This window comes from Pocillopora damicornis, chromosome 3 (assembly GCF_964200805.1).
Source record: "Pocillopora damicornis chromosome 3, jaPocDami1.2, whole genome shotgun sequence".
Lineage (NCBI taxonomy): Eukaryota > Metazoa > Cnidaria > Anthozoa > Scleractinia > Pocilloporidae > Pocillopora > Pocillopora damicornis.
Window position 1 is genome coordinate 25,772,501 of NC_142672.1, and position 23,009 is coordinate 25,795,509.

A 23,009-nucleotide genomic window follows, 5' to 3' on the forward strand; every position below is an offset into this window, starting at 1 on the left:
TTTTCAGGGGAAGTCTGATTACATCTTTCTCTATTTTTTGTTTTTTATATGTGTGTTTTTCTGTTGATGATGAAGTTTTAAATCGCTGACAACTACTTTCAATATACTGCATTACGTTTTCTCCATCTAAGCTCCAAAGTTTCGCCCGTAGTCCAATGTTGGCTTAACTAGTTCATAGACAGACCCGCGTTTCTTTTTAAAAAGCTACATTTAAGGTTATAGGTTTCACATTTAAGAATGCAGTAAATTAAAATATCAAGAGAATTTCCAGGTACTGCGAACATTTGTAAGTCGCTGAATAGTAGATGAGTTACAACTTACCAGTGGACTAAAACCGCATGATTCCTAGTTGTATGACATGATCAAAGGTTTTTGCAAGGCTATAACCCAGTTCCTTTGGGTCTGAAGTCAAACTCCCGCGAAGACCAATACGAATCCAATTTATTTGGTTCAGTCGGAGCAAACAGAAGACTCCGATTATCGAAGAAATTTCATCCTTTCTCAAAAAATATAAAAGGTGGCAGAATCCTGTCTCTGGCATGCGATTCCTAATTATTATGATTCTGTTAATTTGTTTTAACTTGTAGATCCTTCTCCGAATTTTGTTAAGAGATGATTCTTAAGGTAAGATTCTACCTTTGAAAACCGTTTCGTGCGAATGTTCAGTATTTTAGAGAGAAAAACTCAGTAGATGTAAAACAGAATAAGTTATGTAACTTGTAAGTAAGGTTGGTTGTCTCAAAGCTTATTATCGACCCACATGTAAAGCAGCTTACGACTACGCGGCGTTTATAGACTCTTGATGTTGTAAACATTGTAAAGTTGTGAAATAAAAGTGAAATTCAGAATTCTACTCTTATGGTGAACCGTCTGCATGCCTTGGACAAAACACCTCACTTTCACACTGCCTCTCTCCGAACCGGAGTATAAATGGGTACCGGCGAATTTTTGGGGAAGTCTTATGAAATGCCGAGGGTAGCCTTTCGATGGACTTGCACCCTATCCAAGAAGCAGTAATAATACTCCTTTTCGCTTCATGCCCCATGAAAACCGGGATAAGCTCCGGTTGAGTGGGCCGATAGGCTCCAGTACACACTTAACCTTTATACCTTTAGTTTGTCTTCTAATTTAATTTCTATAACTGTTCATAGGGAACAATTTATAGAGGAAAGACCATTGTCAAAGCTATGGCATGGCTGAGGCAAAATAAAAACCACATCGGGTCGAAGAAGGCGAAAAACACATTCGAATGACTAACCGAGAAAAAGTTCATTTGTTGTCCTTTAATCATTAACTGTTACAGTATAATCTAACCGACAGAAAAGCACCACAATGCTACAAACTCAACTACGCTATTAAACAACGAGTGATATTCTTAATAAGGAGAGACTCCTAAAGGCAGTACAGTACTTATGCGCGGTAAACTTACTTGAACCCACTACAGTATATATCTTAGCTCACCACTGAGCCGAACTCACAGTTTCCTCCAACGTTTCTTGAATTAGCAATCTTCCACTGTAGCTCTCTCTCACGGTAGAGCTTTCTAAACAGTCGGTCACCCTCGACAACAACAACTACTAAATAACTGAGTCCTTATAAACATCTACAGAGTGTTCCGGAATATTCCAGAAGCTTACAAAAGAATTGTTTTAATAGAATTACTTAATAACTGCGTGAATAGATGAAATGTTCCAGAAAGTTTCACAGTACGCATGTCAGCATAACGAAGCAGTCTGGAGATTTCTGGAAGCTTATATTTACAACAACATACACGCATAACAGAACAATTTTTAGCTTCAAAAAAAAGTAACATACGAATCTACCCCACAACCTGTTGAGGGTCCATAGGGCACCTCGAGATACCAACTTTATAACTTGTTTACGGGTTCAGCCCTAAATCTAATGGCTCTAAAATTGAGGAAATCTCCTGAAATGAGAGAGGATCAACCTAAGGGACTATAATAACCGTGGAGGTCTTCATCGTTAAAAGGTTATCTCTCTCTTGAGTAATTTTTGGTGATTTAATTACTGGTGATTTAAGAAATCTCAGGAAGACCTAGAAATAGCAAATCATGAATTGCGAATTTTGCGTAAGTGATCAACCCATACACGCCTAATTATTTGTCGTGTGCAAACAAAACGCGAAGTACAGGAAACGGAGTTCTGGGTAAATTTCAGTCATTTTCTTGAGCGAGAAAATATAATACAACAAAATTGAAATTTATAACCTGTACAATGATAAGAATAACTTCAAAGGGATTTTCTGCTGACTCAGTAAACCCGTAAGGAGATTCAAATTTGCGCCTAAACCTCAGGCATTAAGTTTCTGAGTTTAACTTGTGTGAATAAATCAGTAGATATAGATAACTAAATAACGATACCTTCCGAAAACAAAAGTGAATACTAAGACTTAATAATGCGCACACGTGAGAATGTTTGATGCAAATATACCCTAGAATCCAGTCAGCACCTCAATGACACTATGAAAACGAATATTACTCCAGGCATGTCAGACTTTTGATTGAGTGTTTCGTTCATCGAACAAGAGGTTATGGTTCTTCAGTGTCTGACAATCACACTGCCATTGGTTAGCGTTTTAAATTCGGACCAGGTGACAACGGAACCACTTGGTATCCTGCAGTTTGTGTACTGAGCAGCAATTTCTTTTTCGGACAGAACCCGGTCCCACATGTTGACCTCAGCCAGTTGGGCATTCAGTGTGTTCTCCAGTTCAAAACCTCTTCCAACGGTGTCTTGATCTTGCCCGAGCACTAAATGGCCTCCAGATCGGACTGTATATCCCACTTCAAAACGCATATGCTGGCCTTCAAATTGACCGTTTTTATACAGTTTGAGTTCACCATAAGTATTTTCCCAAGTGAAACACAAATGATGCCAGGCACTATCATAGACCGAAGCATTGAACCTAAAGGAAATTCATATTCATGAAATGAGTAATTTATATTTTCTTCATTAACTGCCCAGTCTGTTTCTTCCTGTATCATCCATCGCTTCATTCGTTCCAGTATCATTCTTACACCCGTTCACCCACCCTCCCTCCCCACCTACGAAGAAATAATTATGTTTGAGTAAACTCAGCTGGTCCAATTTTAAGGAGAGGAGAAGCAATCAAAATGCTCTCACGGGATGTCTAAAATTATAAATGGTACGACTCCAACCTACTTTTAAAGATGTCTTCCGGTTGCTAAAACAGACAACTAACGGAACTGTTTTTCTTACACCGGGGCAAGTCTGGATGCATTCCCAAACAAAATGAAAAATGAGAAATCCATGTCCGGGAATTGAACCCAGGCCACAGGGGTGGGAGGCGAGCGCTTTCACCACCGCACCATCCCCGCTCTCTTGGGGCATTTAGTGATGGCTCAATGAAATCGTACGAATCTTATCCCCTTTTTCGTGACCATATTGGAGGATGGTCATGGTAATGAGAAATTGTTGAAAAGGGTTGAAATAAGTTTCATCATTGACCCGATTTTCAAAAAAATCAAATAAGAATTACCTGCCACGTTTGTTATTGATGCCGAGAGCTGTCTCAGTTGGATAACTTTCGGCATAAATATCATTTTCATCGAGTTTGGCATAGCTGAAGATAGATTGCAGCTTTTGGTCTGTAACAACTTTTACAAAAAAACACAGTGATAACTGGCTGAGGTCCGATGGTATGGCTGGATATTTCATGGCATAGTTTTCAATGGAACGCGGCGCAGGAAATACGAGTAAGTATCCTAGAAGAAAAAGTTAACAGGGCATCGGGCAGAATGCGTGAACATCATTAATTATTCATAAGCGATAAAGCGGCAAATTTGAACGGGACCTCGCTTTGAAGAGCTCTAAATTATGGAAGAAGGGCCAAAAATGGCCCACTAGGCTTCATAAAACTCACTTTTCTGAGTTTAAGAAGAGCTTGCTTCTAAATCAACGCACGGCTTTTTGAAAATTATAGATGCATCTACAATTTGCACCTAAAATGAACGATTTTTACGAAGCAGAAACAGCATCCTTTTGCACTTGAAAATACTTAAAATTCGGTCATTATTGGTGCGAAAGTTATTTTTAAGAGCGATTTTGCGAAAACCCTTTAGACGGTCTAAAATGGTTGTCATGTTTAACGAAGCATTCACCTCTAATTTTAGTGGAATAACTTGGGTGCTTAACCAGTGAAACTGCTCTCCCTTCCCTTCTTTCTACAGAATTATCAAAGAATCTCGCGAAAACCTGAGTCAAAATAATAGCTTCCGCATCAAGGTGATTCCTCAGAAATAACAGTTATCGAACCATATTTTGTGAAGCTTTCCTTGATTGTTCTCCAGAAATCTCTGCTTAGAGAACGACAATAAAAAAGACAGGATACCATGCCTGCCAACTAGTTGTGATGGGAAAATCTTACCCAATTTATGCCTGCACTGATACTAATACTAATGTTATTTCATCGGTTCACCGTTCATTTTGCGGTAGTCGGAGGCAAGGGTTAAAATAATACTTGATAGGTAGAAAGTCTCGAGCGTACGTAACAATGAAATATACAATTTAAGGAAAAATCACTCAATTTTTTAGCGACATCGACTCAAAACGTTCCTCAAGTCCTCGCTTTCATGGTCATAATTTGCATCCTCGAGTACCGGGCTTCGTGCACGCTTACTGCTCTATCTTTCTTTCCGCTAATTCGTTTATTATTATTATTTTTTTTATTCAATGGAATAATTCGTATACCGAAATCCCTAAATAAAACTCATAGGCCACCGTGCTCGTTCAAGAGCAAAACACCATCGTGTCTGTTCTCCTCGCCCATTGATTGAAAAAGTAATATCATGTTCTCGGAATGCGCCCCTACTCATTTCCCTTATTGCACGATATTATGAGGAGTTCAGGATGCGCAGTGCAATACTGAGGAATCATCTTAATATGATAACTTTATACGGGGTGGTCATAAAGTAAGATGATATTATTCTCAACCAATAAGAGAGCACGAATCTCTTTATCTCGCTTAGGCAATAAAACCATAGAATGATGGAGAAACACTAAAGCACACGTGGTGGAACCTGTCACCAGGTTCCGTTAATAGTGCATCTTGATGTAGCTTTAGCTGTTCCCACTTAGAGCTGTAATTTATTGGAATAAAAGCACGGTTTTGTCGCTAAAACTTTGTTAGTATGGTTGTGTTAGAGCAGCACCAATCAATGGGAAGGGTTTACTTTTTCGCTTATTACTTAAGCATATCGTACGAAGAATATCATTGATAGGAATGTACATTGACTTACCTATATCGCACATTTGTTTCCCCTCTGGCCCTGATAAACAACTGCAGTTGTGATCGACTGCTATTAAACGGATGAAGACAAAGGTTAATAAAACAATAAAACATTCAAAATCATTTATAATCTTTAAATACCTTAATCGTATCTTTATGATTTTTATCAAGACTTTCTTCATATCAGCGATTGTCTTGCAGGAAGTTTTCAATTGAGTATTGAAAGAGATCCCCGATGGCGTTAATGTTACCTTACTTTGCCTTGTGATTGGTCTAGAAGCTTGAAGCGCTGGAAAATGCGAAGGCTCGAAATGGAGTTGGTTTAAATTTTGCATCTGATTGATTGGGATGGTGATACAAGTATTGTTGTCTGTTTTTGACGATTTTAATCTTTTCTATGTATAGTAATTGCGAATACTTTGGTTTTGGTTTATTAACAGTCAATTGAAAACTGCTAAATTTGAGTACATCGTAGTCGAGTATGCGGTGTACTTAGCATATACTGGTAGATGAATCCGGAAACTCTGATAATCTCCTTCGCTGCCGTTTTTTATGATGTCACGCAACGATCCCTACCAAACAAGGCCTCGTGAAGCCTTCGGTGACAAAAGGAATTGTAAAAGCGCCAACGAAAAAATCATATTTGTAGACTTTCTATGATTATGACTGATGATATAAAAATTTTAAAAAATAACAAGATAAAGAGTGTTCTGCTATTTTAACCCTTCAATTAGCAATCTGAAGACTAGTCGAGTTACTTAGAGGCGAAGTTTTACCCTGGCTACATCACTTGTCGTGGTGAAGATTAAAAAACAATTTTAATGATAAGAAGAGAGAGTTCAACTTACTGTTTTCACAATGGTTTCCTTTGTACGATCTCGTACAGCGACAAATATAGCCATTTGTTTGATACAGTGGTACACAAGTTCCGTTGTTCTGACATGGCCCACTTGAGCAGGGAGACTAAGAACAAGAAAATCGTTCATTTTTATTAGGGCTACTTAAAACGATAAAACTGCGACGATTATAATTACGTCCAACACAAGCTGTGGTTCATATCAAGGAGTGGAGCTAAAATACGAAGGGATGATAGTGGTTTATCAATTAAGACCAACGCCCCAGTCTCAACACGGGGCTTCGTATATCAGTTGGAAGTATCTCGCTTATACGACAAAACCGCGACGATTACGTCCAACACAAGCCTTGGTTCACATCAGTGCGAGGAGCTAACATGCGTAGGGATGATGGTGATTTCTCACGGAAGACTAACACCTCGCCTCTCAATATGAGGCTTCGTATCTCAGTTAGTAGAAGCGCCCAACTAGTTCATGGGAAGCACGAGTTCATTTCCCGAAGTGTCAGCCTTCTTTTCTGTAATTTCTTTAGCTGCAGCTCAACTGAAAAGTCATTATTTTTTTTGTACCTGTTGAATTCTCCTTATCTTATGATGATTCGAACCTTTCTTAAACAAACAACAGCCATCAATGGACGAAAAAAGACATTATGCAAATACATATGATACTTTTTCGGTTTACATGCAATGATTTCCATATGATCAGTCTATAACGACGTTCTGATGCTTACCCAGCTTTTCTTTTTTAATTCACGGAAAGACATTAATTTATTTTCAATGCTCAAATATATAACACTACAATTACTAGAGATAAGGAACATAGACTTAGACAATACGTGCATTATGCAAAATATAAAGGAAGATATTTTTTTTTTAAAAAACAAAACCTTATTGAAAAAAAACAAACAAAATAACATGTAAAAATAAATTTAAAACCGACAATAAAAAAGAACAAATTAACAAAATGTATTTTATAACCATTAGACGTAGTTCACACAAAAAGAAAAAAGAAGAAAAAGCAGGCATCAAATTAAAAGCTTGTCAGTCGCCACATATATTTGATAAGAACTGCAGCCATTTTCAATACGGCACTGTTCGAATAACTTGCTCATGAATTCATCGAAATTTGGTTTCTTTGTAATGCTCTTGCAGGTGTACAAATATTTCTTTTGCAATAAAAACAGAAGACGTAGTCTGCTTTTAAGACACTTTGACGATTCCAATGGAGAGGAGTCTTCTAACGTGTTGAATACAATACAATCAAGTATTTCAATAAACAGTTTAAAATAATTTTTACAGTGAAATTTAGTTAAAACTAAATAGTTTGTTATATAGTTTGTTCTATCTTCCAACTGAAAGTATTCTGACGGTGCACAGAGTAGATCAGGGAAAGGAGAATCAAGAGCCTTTCTTTTCAGATCGAGGGAATGGCAGCAATTAATTGAAAATAATGCGAATAATTGACCTTAATATTGAATTTATTTTGAAATTCTTCAAGCGTCAGAAAATTTCCATCAGAATTTAACAAATCGCTCTTAAAAAGAATGCCACGATTACACCATCGTTTCTGAAAAACACTGTTTTTTTCTCTTATAACTTTCCTATTATTCCAAAGAATGAGGTCATTATCATTGTTCTCTTCTTAATATTTAGTTAGTTCTTGGAAATAATTTAGCAATTCGCGATAAAATAAGGATACGTTTTTGTCAAGATTTGCAATATTATAATTACATTTAAGAAGGAAGGGTAAGCCGCCATATTTGTCAAAAGAGTAATTCGGTATGGCCTTCCAGTTGTCGTTGGAACTGCTTAGCAGTCTACCTATCCATGCTTAGCGCAGATATTTCACCATAATTCCAAAGTTTATAAAATTAAGGCCACCGTTTTTAAGTTGCTGTCACAGAACGTTTCCCTTGATTTTATCTTTCCTGTTTTTCCACAAAAAAGAGAAGCGGAGGCCTTGAGCTGTGTTTTTTACTGTATCAGGAACACTCATCAGTGAAACACGGTAGATTAATTGAGAAGCACCGAACGTTTTGGGAAGAAGGGATCTACCATAGAGTGGAAAGAGCGTAATTAACGAGGATTTTAAGTGACTAACACCTACTAGATAGAGATATTCAATTCAGTCAGTCACCTCAGTTCTTTTTACCCTCTGCCCATTCAAACGGAATACTTAGGCAAGGAATTTCTTTCACCAGATGATCGTTCTTTCAATCATGTTTGACACATCCTTGGATTTAACGCAAAATCTCCTACGAACGCTGTACAGGCCGACGTAAAAAACTGGTACAAGAATCCGCAAAAATTGCTTATTGATAATCTGGTACCTCCCCAGAGTATGGTAATTCTCCTAATCATAACCATTACAATTTCCTCAAACGTGATTGGCACAATAGCTGCTTTATTTTTCGCAAATAATTCTATACAACTGTCATTGGACACTTGGCTGCAATCAGACAGTTGAAGCAGCCAATCATGCTGAGTCTACCCAGCCAATTCCACCTATCACAGAACTAGTCACAATAAGCCTAGCAACAAACACTTATCCTTAAAGTACTGAGAAGTTTCCAAAATGGAAATCACAAATTGTGAAAATTTTGACATTTCACCGAAGCAAATTGAAGAAAATCAGAGCAAAATTATCGTAGACGAGCACCTCCCTTCGTGCAGCCTTAGCTTGATAACAAAAGTCGTTTTGATCATATTTACTACAGCAAACGATGTTCTGAACCTTTCTCATTACCTTTTGATGTTTTTAGTGACCTTAAAAAGCGAAAACATAAAAATCATCCGGAGAAACATCATACGGGCGCGCGTGCGCCAACATTGAGCAAAAACCCTATGGAGCCTCCTTAAATGAACTTTACTTTTTTTTAGAGGAAGTCCAACTGCATCTTTCTCTACTTTTTGGTTTTTTTTGTGTGTGCGTGTGTGTGTTTGTGTTTGTAAATTAAGACCTGATCTACAAAATTTTCCATGGTAAAGTTTTGTAATCGCTGACAACTACTTCGAATAGATATCTATACTATACGTTTTCTCCAATGAAGGTTCGCCAGTGGTCCAATGTTGGCTTAACTAGTTCATAGACTAACCCGTGTTTCTTTCTAAAAATCATGCATTTAAAGTTTTAGGTTTCACATTTAAAGAATTGAGTATTTTAAAACGTCACGAGAATTTCCCGAATGGTAGATGAACTAAAACTTACCAGTCGACTAAAATGGTGAAAAGAAACATTCGTCTTAAGTTCCGTTCTAGCTCTGTACATGTCCGTGTTCAGCAGTTCACAAATGTACCAACCATTATCTGGATATGCCGCCAAGTTATACGAAAAACATTCACTTTCAGCTATGCATTCGAACGGGCAATGAAATTTGTCCTTAATGAGAAAAGATGCGATAACTGATGTCGAAAGATGTTTTTGAAAAACAGCCATGAAGTTTCCGTACATAAATTCTCGGTTTCCCGATCGGAGCAAATCGCCAGGTTGAGTGGACCGACCGTATTGAGTGATGGTAGAAACCAGAATAAATACGAAAATAAAAACAAAGCTGAGGAACGCCATAGCCGGGAAGATTGATGGTTTTGGCTTGAGAAACCTCCCTTACAGCCTTTAAACAGTTGGCTTTATTAAATAAGCAAAAGATATTTGTTAGATTACTTTAATTGGACTCTATTAATTATTAATCAGTATTTGCCGGTTTCTGTGACAACTACCAAACTTTATAAATTTTGAATGAATGAAAAATAAGCTGCATCTCTTATCAAAACAAACCAGAGGATGTACCGCATAATTTCTAGTTTTGTGTCATGATCAAAGATTTTTGTCTTTGTCTTCTTTGGTTTGAAAGATTTTTTCATAAGCAGAGAGCTTCCACGAGTGAATGTTTGTCAAGTGTGCGATGTAAACAAAATAAGCAAATAACATGAAAGACGAGGCCCAAGCTGAGCGGTAGTCACGAAAATTCCCCAAGGGGACTCGCCCACGTACGAGATTATGACTTATTTATTAACTTATATTTAAAAATATGTTTATCTACAATCAAAAAAATATTCTAGTAAAACATTACGCCGGTGCGCGTGCCAAAATTACGCAGAAACCCTATGGAGCCTCCTTACAGGAACTTTACTTTTTTCAGGGGAAGTCCGCCTGCATCTCTCTCTGCTTTTTGTTTTTCTTTGCATGTGTGTTTGTAAATTAAGACCTGATCTACAGAATTGTTGATGATGAAGTTTTAAATCGCCGACAACTACTTTGAATAGATAACTACGCTACGTTTTCTCCATCAAAGCCCTAAAGTTTCGCCCGCAGTCCAATGTTGGCTTAACTAGTTCATAGACTTTCACAAAGTTTCTTTTTCTTTTCTTGACAGAATGGTTCTCATTTTGTCTACTTTGGGTGTTTTTTTTCTTTTTTTACCAAGGACTTTCTTCCACTTGTGATTTTTCCACGAGCAAAGATTTTTCCAGAAACAAAGAGCCTCCACGTGTGAACTTTTTCAGGTGCGTGATGTAAACAAAATAGGCAAATAACATGAAAAACGAGGCTCAAGATGAACGGTTGCCGCGCTTTAATGCGGTCTCCGGTTGAATACCAACAGAACGAGCCATCACACAAAGCTATCAAAAAATTTGTGATGAAAACTCTAGGTGAAAGAGATTATGCTGCTCAAGAAACCATGCATCATTTACTGTCCCTTAAACTACACAGTTCATCATTTACTGTTATGCCATTTAGATTAAATTGTTCACGCAGAGTACAAACTAATTCATCAGACACTGATTCTGATACCTGCACTGACAACTGTCTCCTTGATGTTTATGCTAACCGTGAAGAGTGTGAAAGTTCACCTGATATTATGAATATGAACTTTATTCAGCGTTCTACAAGCTTTAAATTTTTCAATAAAAAGCTAACTAAACCTCCTGACAATATAGTCCCACGTATATTTCCAACATATTCTTGAAACCCGAAAGGACCAAATTTTCCACTTTATCGTAAATAACAACCTTTAAGGTATAAGCATTGGAAAGTAACTCAGAATAATGTGTGATGTATTTATATCATGTTGGCATGAATTCTTACAAACACTATATAACTTCCAACAGCGGACTAAACACTCCAAACACTCCATTGCGGTTGTTCAAAGCGGTTAAAAATATGTTAGGAGCTGGGAAAAAACTGCACTGGAGCGGCGACGAACTGTAACGTGAAATCCGGCTGCCGTAGGGCGAAAAATGACCGCTTGGAAATAGCAAGCGAAAAAACTGACCCGAAAAGGCTTACACGTCCTTTAGATGCTATCAAATATATTACAATAAATTGCTCGACTAACACGCTAAAATACATTCCGCACGCACGACGAACTAACGTACAAATATTCCAAAAGGCAAAAACAAAAGACACTAATAAACGGGTGTTTAGTTCTTTACACACTATATACACAAAGTAATATACCGGATTGGTCTGAGAAACTTCAAGCTGTTATTCAAAATCAGGAAGAGCCAGATATTGAGCTTGTTCAGTTCGATGCAAACATGCGTTGGGAATGGATGATATTATCAGACCTTAGAACCTCCTTTGACAATTCGTCAGATGAAACTTCCTCATCATCATATTACTGGCATAGAGACAGAGCTACGTACTCTGAACAACAAATTGATGAGATGCCTACGTGGGTAAAAACTAAGAAAGACCAAGTTACTAATGTATCGCACCCAAATAATGACGTTTTTTATATAAATACTTTAAGTGAAATGCAAAAACTTTCATTTAAATATTGCCAACAGACACCTTCAAGACACTTCAGAAGAAAAGGGCCCATTGTGTCTCATAATTACAGGTGTAACTAGCACCGGGAAAAGTTAATTAATGCTCTGCGAAACTCGTTACAAAGTAGATGTGCTGTCAAAGCCACAACTGGAAAAGCACTATAAAAGATTAAAGCTGAAGACAGCTGAAGTACAAGTGGAACTACTTGAGAAGAAATTAGAAGAAATGGAGAATCGTTCTAAGAGAAATAATATTGTTATTTGGAACATTCCAGAAGGTGCCGAAAAAGACTCGTCCTGCTTAGCGCTTGTAACTTCGATCTTGACGGAACACATGGGCCTAGAGGAGATAGAAGTAATGCGGGCCCACCGCACAAATATCAAACAAAGGCAAAGTCCTACAAGTGGTGCAACTCTACCTAGGCCAGTTCACGTATATTTATTAAAATATACCGCCAAGGAATACATCTTGCGTAATGCGGCCTCTAAGTTAAGAGAGAATCCTTTCCATGAAGCAAATCTATACATTTCAGACGACGTATCAAAATCTGTGAGGGAGCAGCGCAAAAAGCTTAAAGAGAGGCACCTGAATGAAATCCGTAGTCGAGAAGATGTCCAATTCGCCTATATTCCTTGGAGCGTACCGGCCAGGATCATTTTTAAATTGAATGGTGAGTCAAAACTTAAGTCCTTCTACCTGCAAGCTGAAAATGCCAACACCAGCTAAACCGACTACTGGACTTGATCGCGTATTGCTTTACTATCAAATATACTATCTTTGCTCTAGAACTGTCTACAATATTTTAAGATGAATTATCTAGCTCTTCATTTAATTTCACGAATTCGAAGGCCGCTCTTTGTTAATCTTTTTTTTTTTTTGACAAATGATAAAATACATTTATAGGAAGCCATAATTACTGTCAATCATGTTATTAAGTTAATATTTATCGGTTTGGAGCGAGTGCGGCTGAAGGGGAGAGAAAGGATGCTACACTCCTTCAGGAGGAAAGATGAAAATTTGAAATTTGATATTATTTTCCAAGCTAAATTATTTACTATGTGTTTATATTTTTGTGTCAGTGTTTTCGTTTCTTTGTGTAGAGCGATGCAAATAATTATTCAAAGGTGTGTTATAAGGCAAATGGACTTCCAGGTTTTTTCCGTACCAAATAAGAAAAATCATAGCAGAAATGAGTGATTTTAGAATGCTTTCATTAAATGTTAGAGGCTTGAGCAATTTTAAGAAACGACGCGCAATTTTTGCATGGTGCAGAAAACAAAATGCAAATATTATTTTTCTTCAAGAAACGCATTCAACTGGAAACAATGGAAAGCTGAATGGGGTGCCCCTCTGGAGCTCGCTCATGGGAGTAGTGGTTCAAGGGGTGTTGCAATACTCTTTCGAAAGGGGTTTGATTGCAAGATAATTAAAAAAGTCAGTGATCCCAATGGGAGATATATTAGTATTGAAGTTCAAATCAATGATGAAAAATATTTTTTAGTGAATGTTTACGGTCCAAACAATGATAATCAAGCTGTGCAATTCTATGATCATTTAATTGACGTTCTAAGGAAAGAAGGTCTCGCTTATGAAGATAAAATAATAATAGGTGGTGACTTCAATTGTCCCATTAATCCGCTACTGGACAAAAAAGGTGGGATACTGGTATTAAGGAAGAAAGTTGTTGAACGCATTGAAGAAATACAAACAACATTTAATTTGCATGATGTATGGCGTGTAAAAAATCCCCAAGCAAAAAGCTTTACATGGTCCCAAAAATCTCCATTTATTTTTTGTAGATTAGATTATTGGCTCATCTCAAATTCACTTCAGGACTTGATTAAAGATGTCAACATCATTGCAGCAATAAGGTCTGATCACTCGGCAATTTTCTTACATCTACAGGAAATCGAAGAATGTCAGCGAGGCCCGGGGTTTTGGAAAATGAATACTTCCTTATTGACTGATGAAAATTTTGTTCAAAAGATGAAAGAAAAGCTAGACCAATGGAAAAAAGAGGGGGAGGAATTTTCAGATGTGAGAGTTGCTTGGGATTGGATTAAATATAAAGTCAGACTCTTTTGCATAAATTACTCAAAAGAAGTAGCTAAGACCAAAAGGGAGAGAGAAGAAATGCTGCAAAGAAAATTGCAAATTGCTCAAGCACAGTTTCAGCAGGCCCCCTGTGAGGAGGTCGAAAAAATTCTTGATGAATGCAAAGCGGACTTGGAAAATTTTTATGAGGAAAAGGCTAATGGATTAATTGTGCGTGCCAGGGCGAGGTGGCATGAATACGGAGAAAAGAGTACTAAATATTTTTTGAGTTTAGAAAAGAGAAATTACACCAGGAAACACATAAGAAAGCTCTGTTTAAGTGGAGTCATTACTAAAAACTATCAAAAAATATTGGATTCCGCTACGGAGTATTACAAGAACTTATATAGTAGCAAATTGAAGGTAGACCAATCTGACTCATTACATCACTTTCTTGGAAATTCGAATATTCCACGACTATCGCAAGAGGAAAGATTAAGCTGCGAGGGTCAAATAACCATAGAGGAATGTGTTAAAGCACTTGATACCTTTGACACGGGGAAGACGCCTGGAAATGATGGAATTCCTTTTGAATTTTATAAAATTTTCTGGAATTCTGTTGGTGAATTAATGACTGAAGTTTTTAATCATTGTTTTGAGCTAGGGCAAATGTCAAATTCTCAAAAGCAGGCGATCATCACCTTGATCGACAAAAAAGGAAGGGACAGGATGTTTTTGGAAAATTGGAGACCAATCTCGTTGATTAATGTCGACTCAAAAATCGCAACTAAGGTAATCGCAAATAGAATAAAAAAATGTTCTTCCCTCTGTAATCCATGCAAATCAATCCGGTTTTATGAAGGGTAGGTTTATTGGGGAAACAGCTCGTTCAATCTTAGACATTATCGCTCATACTGAATCACTACAGTTACCAGGTGTTTTACTGTTTATTGATTTTGAAAAAGCTTTTGACTCCATAGAACATGAATTTCTTTATAAAGCATTAGAGTGTTTTAATTTCGGACCCTCCTTCATGAAGTGGATTCAAACGTTTTACAATAACCTCTCAGGTTGTGTTCTTAATAATGGTTTTTTCTCTTCTCCTTTTCAACTAGAAAAGGGTGTTAGGCAGGGAGACCCTCTGTCGCCTTATTTATTTTTAATTGCCATTGAAATTATGGCGATATCTATAAGAACAAATGAGAATATTGAAGGCATAAAAATCGGGGAAGATGAAACTAGGTCTCTGTTGTACGCCGACGACATGACAGCTACTCTAGCAAATATTTCATCAGTCGAAAAAGTAATACAAATCCTTAATGACTTCGAAAAATGTTCTGGCTTAAAAATGAACCTTTCTAAAACCAAAGCTATGTGGGTTGGAAAAAACAAAAATTCTTTGGAAACACCTCTGGACCTTGAGTGGTGTACAGGTGTTAAGACCCTAGGTATTCACTTCTCCTGTGATCAAGAACAAGTTATAAAACAAAATTTCCAGGATAGATTAAATGAAGTTCAAAAAATGATTAATTTATGGAAACTCAGAGGTCTCTCCCTATTTGGCAAAGTAACAATAATTAAATCTTTCCTTATCCCAAAATTATTATATGTTTCCTCAATAATAGAAACCCCACCCGAAATTATTAAACAGATGGAGAAAATGATCTACAAATTTTTGTGGAAAGGCCCTGATAAAGTCACAAGGCTTTCTGTGATAAATACTTTAGAGAATGGTGGACTGAATCTCACAGACCTTGAGCTACATATTAAAGCATTAAGATTGTCCTGGATTCCGCGTCTCATAGATGAGAAGGAAGGGCCCTGGATTTCTTATCTCAAATACAACTTAAAAAAATACGGAGGATGTTTTCTTTTTAGATGTAACTATGATGTAAATGATCTTGACTTAAGTCTTAGTAAGTTTTACTTACACCTTCTAAGATGGTGGGCGGATTTTAGATGCTCCTTTTCTGATGTGAATTATTCTCAAAATGTAATTTGGAATAATAAGGATATACGAATTAATAATAAACCTGTTTTTTATAAAACATACTTTGACAAGGGCATAACTTATTTGAATGATTTACAGTTCGATGTTGACAATGTGCGTTCTTATGAATTCTTTAAGCAAAAAGGACTTAACACTAATTTCCTGACTTGGACAGCCTTGAGATCTTCTATTATTAATATGAAATCAAAAAGCTCCTGCCCCATCCCCACAGCGGGTAATCTCGATCCTATGAATTTTGATTATAAGTCTAAATCTTTTAATGCATATACTGCAAAGTGTAAACAGTTTTATTCTACGATGATAACAAGTAAAGCGAGAATCCCGAATGGCTTTAAAAAGTTGACAGCGGATTTTGAGCTTTCAAATGCGCAGGAAGTTTTCTCTATTCCTTATCTTGTTGCGAGCGAAACGTATGTTTGGTCGTTTCAATACAGAGTATTGAATTTCATTTTGTTTACAAACGATAAATTGTTCAAAATAGGGTTAAGTGATTCGGACAAGTGTTCTTTTTGTGGAACCTATACGGAAGATCTGTACCACCTCTTCTTTAACTGCTCCTTTGTGCAAGCTTTTTGGAACGTATTTACAGTCTGGTGGTTTGATCTTAGTGGCGAATATTTAATTTTGTCTTTAAAAGATATTATGGTTGGCTTACTTCAGAGGAATGATCTGTTAAATTATTTGATAATTTTAGGGAAATTGACTATTTGGGAATGTAGAAAAAATAACACCTCTCCAATATTTAGATTGTTTTTGCACAAGGTTGAAGTTAAAAGACAAGTTGAAAAAATAATTGCTATAAGAAACAGAAAGCTTCGCGATTTTCAAATTAGATGGGAATTTCTCATATAATTTTGTGTTTGCCCTTTTTTTAAGGAAAAGAATGGAAGACCAATGCATAAACTTAGATCTCATATTCTTCCTTGTTTATTAGTTTATTGTAGTTTATTTTTGTTAGAGAATTAAGTGGGCGTCGCCATCGCCGGTATGTGTCACTGTGCAATGTTAAAAGAAAATAGTACTTTTTGTATGTAATGGCATAATTAGTAGATTGTGTTGTTAATAGAGCTGGATACTGTAAGTAGTGTAATTATTAGTGACTGTAAGTAGTGTAATTATTAGTGACTGTAAGTAGAGTAATGTAAATAAGCATTTTAATTAGTGTAAGTGGTGTTTCATATTGTATTGTAAGCATTGTGTTTGTAATTTAAAAAAAAAAGGAAAAAAAAATTATCTTGCCTCATGAAGTTACAGGTTCTCACAACGTGCAACAACTAAACTTCATTTTCATGACTTTGTAGTTCTATGACCAGGATGCACACCATACCCACCCACACCTGTTCGAATAGTGATACAGATGAAAATAGCAAAACAAACAAGCGAACTAACGGTATTAGTTCCTTGCGAAAAAATAATAAGTTCAAAATGAAAACATTAAAATTTAGAGAGAGTTCAAAAGTTACGATCTTAATCTTCATAAGAGTTCTCTGTGTGCTGCGGCTCTTCTTCGAGGTATGGTGACAGTAATTATTGTATTAATTAATTGCTCTGGACCATAAGGTGCTGTTAACGCGTCTACATTCGATATCACTACAATGGGAATCAAGTACTTTATACTTCTCTACAACAAACCCCTCGAGCCTGCTACGCGCACGACTGCTGCTCTAATTCTGCCGTCATTCCTGGCAATAACTCTTTTACGAGCGCCAGTTTCCAAAGAACCCTCTTCGTCGAATCATTTTGGAGCAACACTCTCCAACACTCTTCTCTGTACAATTGTTAGTTTCAAATGGACTTCAGATCGATTAATAGCTTCTTGTACAATGTACGAATTCGTTTTCCATTTCCTCAAGTTAAGTCCTCCCCTCTGCATAATAGATTTGGACCTTGCGTACAGCTCCAACGCCTTTTTTTCGTCTCGAATACCTGACGGAATGTTTGAACGTGTATCTCTTCCTCCGAAGATACATGTTAAACGTAAACACTGTAAAATGAAGAGAGCCAAACTGACCCCAAAAGCCAAAACTGGTCAGACGGGTATCATTTAGACCCCTCCAAACTCTGAATTGGCCAAAATGAATACTACTTAGGAACTTTTCATCGACTTTTCTTGTAAGAACCAAGCAGGATCTACTGATTTGGCTCTAACAAGGTGCAATGCCTGACACGACTGATAATGACTGATCAAGGACAGCATTGCACATGTTACGTGGAAGTCCCATCACAGCTTCAACGACATAGGACGTAAGGAATCGGGAATGTTAGAGGGTATACCGGTAAAAGTAGATCTTTAATTCGGACGAAACTACAGTAGACTATCGGTTGATTTTACTCAACTTTTATGCTGTGAACTTTTTAACTTCTTTTGCTTGTGCGTCTTAGCATGCTCCTTCTGCATATCACGTTAGTCGAACTTAGACCGTGAGTTATAGCAGCGAATTCATCACTGAACAGGTATTTTGTTGGCTACAATGGCATGTGGATTTTCTCCTGAGACTTAAGAAAGATAGGTAAGCGAAAGAAATTTGCCTCACAACACATTTTATTGCAACTTAACATACACAAACTTGAGCGCTCCGTTAATCTTTGTGCGTATCTTATCTCGCAGAAAAGGACGGTTTCGATGGCCAAGATATCCTTGCTATTGCCCAAGAAGCAGACAAACTAAGGAACTATATCCCTATTACAAAAGAGCGTCTAAAGTTCAAGAGATTGATTGCAATGAAAGCTAAACCTAGAGATGATACGAGTTATTTATCGGTACCATAATTTATTTTCCCGGCAGAGAATTTGACGCATGTGTGGTTCGCCTCTTCTCCTGAGCTTAGTTGAGTCTCAACGGTTGCACAATAAGGTCATGGGTTCTCATTTGGCGCCGAGAGATAGCGATGACGATAGACAGCTTTTCAGCTGTGGCGCGCATGCAAAACATGATGTGATAGCCAAGGCTCACATTAAGGTTGGAACCCATACAAAAATAGAAAGAAAATGGAGAGATTCGTAGAGAGAGTCAGAAAGAAAAGAGCATCCATCAACAACAACAACAAAAACATACACTGGTTACGAGCCAAGCGAGAAGAAGGGATTAAAATTTAGGCAAACTTAGATTGACAAATGAGCGATGTCGGTTGATAAATTATCAAATTATTTATCTTTCTGTTTACACAAGCTGATTTGGTGCAGCTGAAGCGCTGACATTAGACAGAGACTCAGGGGAAATTATCACAACATCAAAAAAGCAAGGAAAAGTGGTTCCAGTTATCTTGCGGTTGGCGCTGCGAGAGTCTGCGCAACGGAAGACTCCTAAAGTTACGTTAGAAGTCTATTTCATGAGAAAAGAGAGGCAAAATTATTTCAGTTCCCCTATGCTTTCTCATTTTAGCCAGTAATTAAAAAATGTCATCCTGTGCTTCATATTCCTAAATGCTTCAAAAGACAAAGACTTTTCTTTTCGCCAAAAATATCTTAAATTTAAATAATTCCCTTTTAAAACCAGCCTTTTGTCTATTTTCATTTGGTCTGTTGTTAATTATGACAACGCTATTACTGGAAAGAATCATAGCTTGCTCGTTCTTAATTCTGTTACGAGTTTTAGCTCTAAAATGTGTCTTGCATTGCAATCGAAAGTTTAAGCATACAGAGCTTTAGAAACAGATTACAATTAAATTAAATTTATGGGATTTTCCTTAATTTTCACATTTGGTACCCACCAAATTGGTATATTAATTAGGTAGAGACAGGTGGCTCTATCGTTAAACAAAATAAATAGACAAGAGCGAGAAAGTGTTCCATTGGAAGAAAGGAAATTGGAAATTTCTCACACGATCGTGTAGTAGCGAATTTTCGGTGTAATCATACTATTTGAATCCAAATAGTTAAATATCAATTTTAATGACAAACCCTAAAACTTGCCATTCAGATGACCGATACCTCTGTAATAATGAATGTAGGCATCGAAATAGGTATACAGGATAAACTTCAAAGCGAACAAAAACAGAAGGATTTCCACTTTATTTCTTTACTGAACAATTTAGATCGCTCCACATTGGTTGATTCGGAAACAAGCTTTGGCTGACACAAAACGAGAGCAAACTCACCACCTGAAATTCAGAAACTCCGTTGTCGCCTTTTGCACGGAACCAGGGAACAGGACTGTAAAAACGAAAAATCTTAGAAGAAAAGTATCAAAAAGGGCAGGTAGTGCAAGTATTTAAGATACAAGATTTAAAATTCCTGACCATTTTTCCGCTTTTTTAGATTTTCATTTAACCGATGTAGTTAATTCCAAGGTCAGAAAAGCATTTTTCTCTGCTTTGGGCATCAAGTTTACTTCGAAAATCATCAAGAGATGATCGGAGAACACCTTGATTTTCCTTCCTTAATTTCTGACCAGTAGGTATATTTTATTACGATGAAGCTCATACGAAGCCACTGGGTAATATTCTTCCACTAATTCGAAAAAAAATTGAATTCATCCATGAATCTAACATGTCAGTGGTATTCTCACATGAACTCGAATGAATCGAAGGCTCGAAGAAATGACTCCTCCTTTTCCTGAATGGCTCCTCGGTTAAGGTTCCGTGAAAGAAAAAATTAAGAGATTTTCATTTGCCTTTATTTCCTTACTTAGACGATTATCATAAAAGCTGTATTTTTCCTCTAAGTCTCACACCTAATCTACCGGCACAAGTAAAGACCTATCTCGATATCAACCCCAAACAAGGGAGTTTCAAGCGCTTCGTCTATCCCCAAGCACGGAAGGATAAAATCGCTACACAGCATCAGCCAGAATGAACAATTCGTCGATGGTGGATAGCCATTACAGTGCACCAGTAAGTCAGGCTGTCATCATTGCTGACATCTCCCTCTTGACCACTAGTTTTCTCGCAGGGACGTTTGGAAATGGACGCGTATGTATTCTCTATTGGAAAAACAAGGGTCCGCCTAAAGCTCCACAAGTACTGTTTGCCAATCTTTCAGTGATTGGATTTCTTTCTTCAATAGTTTGCATCTTTGGTTGGTTACTCCTGGTTGTGATGAACTATGTTGTTAAATTTACGGTGCCGGTAGTGTTATGTTTCTTGATCGTTCCGTTTGCATTTGCCTTAGTAATACTAAATGCTATCTGTTTGACGCTCATGGCAATCAGTCGACAGGATTGTGTCCTACGTCCCTTTAATCAACGTATAACCCAACAGAATGTTAAGAAGGTTATTTTTTTTTCATGGTTTCTTGTTTTAGCTCTGACCTTAGCTTTTCTCTTCTTTGAAATATTTGCAAAGGAGTCAGTCTGCCACAATTTTAAACCGTACGATCTTCTAAACAAACTGTCAAGCAGTAACAGTTTCATTCTGTACTTTATAGCTACTTCTACGAGTTTCAATGTTGCTGCTCTTCTAACCATCGTAATAACTTTTCTTCGTACTGTGAGGAAATTACGCTCATCGAGAATCACTCCCTCAGGAAGTGTTCAAAATCGCACAGAGATGCTAATAAGAAAGTTCACTTACAGGGTATCTGCTGTGTTTGCAATATGTTGGTTAATCGGAATGATTCCCAACGTGTTGTTTCGATTTGGAGAATTTCAATTTGACAGAATCAAGGAGGCACATGCCTTGATGGTGACAGTTTCTAAATTTATGTATGCCCTTAATCCATATTTGCATCAAAGGATGTTGAACGTTCGCAGCACAGTGATTCGTTAAAGAAATATTGAGATATCGTTGACATCGTCGATAACTCCTCCAGAAGGAGAGACCAACCTCTTGTAGTTATGTTAAGCTGTAAAACTAAATCCAAAAAGACTACAATAGCAAGCTTGAAGAAATAATAAACACAAAGAGCCAATAACAACATGGATGTTTAATGACACACGGATAAACAAGAGTGCCTTGAGTGAGTGACAAGTTGGAGCGAGTTTTGTAGTTCAGTTACACGAAGAAAATCGAGAGAGTTTGAAAAACTATCAAGCGTCTTTGGTCGGTCGTGTGTTACGATGAGAGAATCAGACGGTTACTCAGAAATAGGTTTTTTCAATTTATGTGAGAGTATAAAACCTTGTCACTCCGTATTATTGAATTTTTAACACTCTATAGTTGCAAGGTATAGATTATAAAGACTACTTTATCTGCCACATTCTGTTAATGGTTACATCATTGAGCCTTGAGAAAAAGAGATTTGACGTACACTCGGCGATCTTTACCCCAATAAAATTTTACCGACAGGTTATGAGTATTTCTCATAATGAACTCCTTTGCAGATGATGATGAAGGTTCTCTTTTATCGATGTTAACTATTTTCCGTGACAACAAAGCGCGAAGCCCCACAGGGTAAAACAGACCACCATTAACAGAATGGGAAATTTAACCTTTCCTTTACTTATCGCGAACCCCTCACGTTTAATTTCCAAAATCTTCTTCAAGCCAATCTCTTTTTTTTTCGTCCACCGAACAAAAACAACGACAACAAAATCGGGTCAGTAAAAATTTATAATGCTTGTGAAACGCGTTACTACGTGGGCTCGAAGAGAAAGAGAAAGAGAAAGAGAAAATTACGCAGAAAACAACAGAAACCTGACTTGAATTTCGCTTCTATTGCTTCTGGACAAGAATTTTGTCCCATTTCCAAACCTATATTACATAATTAGTCGTGTGTATCGTAAGAGCGTTTGCTATTTAAGTACGTATGTTCCATCTCCATGCACTTGTTTTAATATCTAGCCTTTTGGTAGTTTCGCTCAGTTTTATGCTAGTAATGTTTTCGCACGTTTTCGCGACCTTGTGAGACGTGGCTCACGATATACAATTTACTCGCTTGGTTATTAGTTCGTGTTGTAGTTCCTTTTTAGACGGTTTTCATCTATCCTTTCCAAGATATAGTTGGTTTTTAGGTCTTAGCATAACGTCTTTTTACCGGAATATTTAAAATCTTGGAAATTAGCTTCGCATCTGGCTTACAAATTTCATATTTCAGTTTAAGATAAGTTCTTGGATACACTGTAAAATCAAGAGAGGCAAATTGACCCCTCAAGGGTCGTTTTGAACTATTTAAGCCAAAACTGGTCGGACAA

At 37.1% G+C, this 23,009-nt stretch overlaps 3 protein-coding genes across 4 annotated transcripts; 2 read left to right on the plus strand and 1 right to left on the minus strand.

The window, feature by feature from the left end:
* Positions 1 to 1,339: 1,339 nt before the first annotated feature.
* Positions 1,340 to 9,756, minus strand: LOC113666872 (C-reactive protein). Its single transcript, XM_089200460.1, has 5 exons — positions 9,331 to 9,756; positions 6,118 to 6,232; positions 5,280 to 5,339; positions 3,521 to 3,746; positions 1,340 to 2,926 (listed from the first exon to the last, which is right to left on the minus strand). The coding sequence occupies exons 1-5, from the start codon at positions 9,685 to 9,687 to the stop codon at positions 2,560 to 2,562; spliced, it is 1,125 nt and encodes a 374-aa protein (XP_089056586.1). The 5' UTR covers positions 9,688 to 9,756; the 3' UTR covers positions 1,340 to 2,559.
* A 2,334-nt stretch (positions 9,757 to 12,090) lies between these two features.
* On the plus strand, positions 12,091 to 14,754 carry LOC149049070 (uncharacterized). Its single transcript, XM_089199402.1, has 2 exons — positions 12,091 to 12,565; positions 13,801 to 14,754. Exons 1-2 carry the CDS (start codon positions 12,121 to 12,123, stop codon positions 13,860 to 13,862), a joined length of 507 nt encoding a protein of 168 aa, XP_089055528.1. The 5' UTR covers positions 12,091 to 12,120; the 3' UTR covers positions 13,863 to 14,754.
* A 5,268-nt stretch (positions 14,755 to 20,022) lies between these two features.
* LOC149049071 (uncharacterized) lies at positions 20,023 to 22,468 on the plus strand. 2 transcript variants are annotated; one of them, XM_089201491.1, is made up of 2 exons: positions 20,023 to 20,137; positions 20,571 to 22,468. In XM_089201491.1, exon 2 carries the CDS (start codon positions 20,731 to 20,733, stop codon positions 21,643 to 21,645), a length of 915 nt encoding a protein of 304 aa, XP_089057617.1. In that variant the 5' UTR covers positions 20,023 to 20,137; positions 20,571 to 20,730; the 3' UTR covers positions 21,646 to 22,468. The 2 variants fall into 2 exon arrangements, with proteins under 2 accessions (XP_089057617.1, XP_089057618.1); XM_089201492.1 differs by having other exon boundaries at positions 20,065 to 20,137; positions 20,605 to 22,468.
* The last annotated feature ends 541 nt before the right edge of the window (positions 22,469 to 23,009 follow it).

Excerpts from the sequence above, each read along its gene's own strand:
- LOC149049070 (XM_089199402.1), top strand. The coding sequence starts at position 12,121 with ATGGAGAATCGTTCTAAGAGAAATAATATTGTTATTTGGAACATTCCA. Across the intron at positions 12,566-13,800 it reads GATCATTTTTAAATTGAATG|GAAATCGAAGAATGTCAGCG; the intron begins GTGAGTCAAAAC and ends TTACATCTACAG.
- LOC113666872 (XM_089200460.1), bottom strand. The coding sequence starts at position 9,687 with ATGGCGTTCCTCAGCTTTGTTTTTATTTTCGTATTTATTCTGGTTTCT. Across the intron at positions 6,233-9,330 it reads TTCACCATTTTAGTCGACTG|TCTCCCTGCTCAAGTGGGCC; the intron begins GTAAGTTTTAGT and ends TCTTGTTCTTAG. Across the intron at positions 3,747-5,279 it reads GAAACAAATGTGCGATATAG|GATACTTACTCGTATTTCCT; the intron begins GTAAGTCAATGT and ends TTTTTCTTCTAG.
- LOC149049071 (XM_089201491.1), top strand. The coding sequence starts at position 20,731 with ATGAACAATTCGTCGATGGTGGATAGCCATTACAGTGCACCAGTAAGT.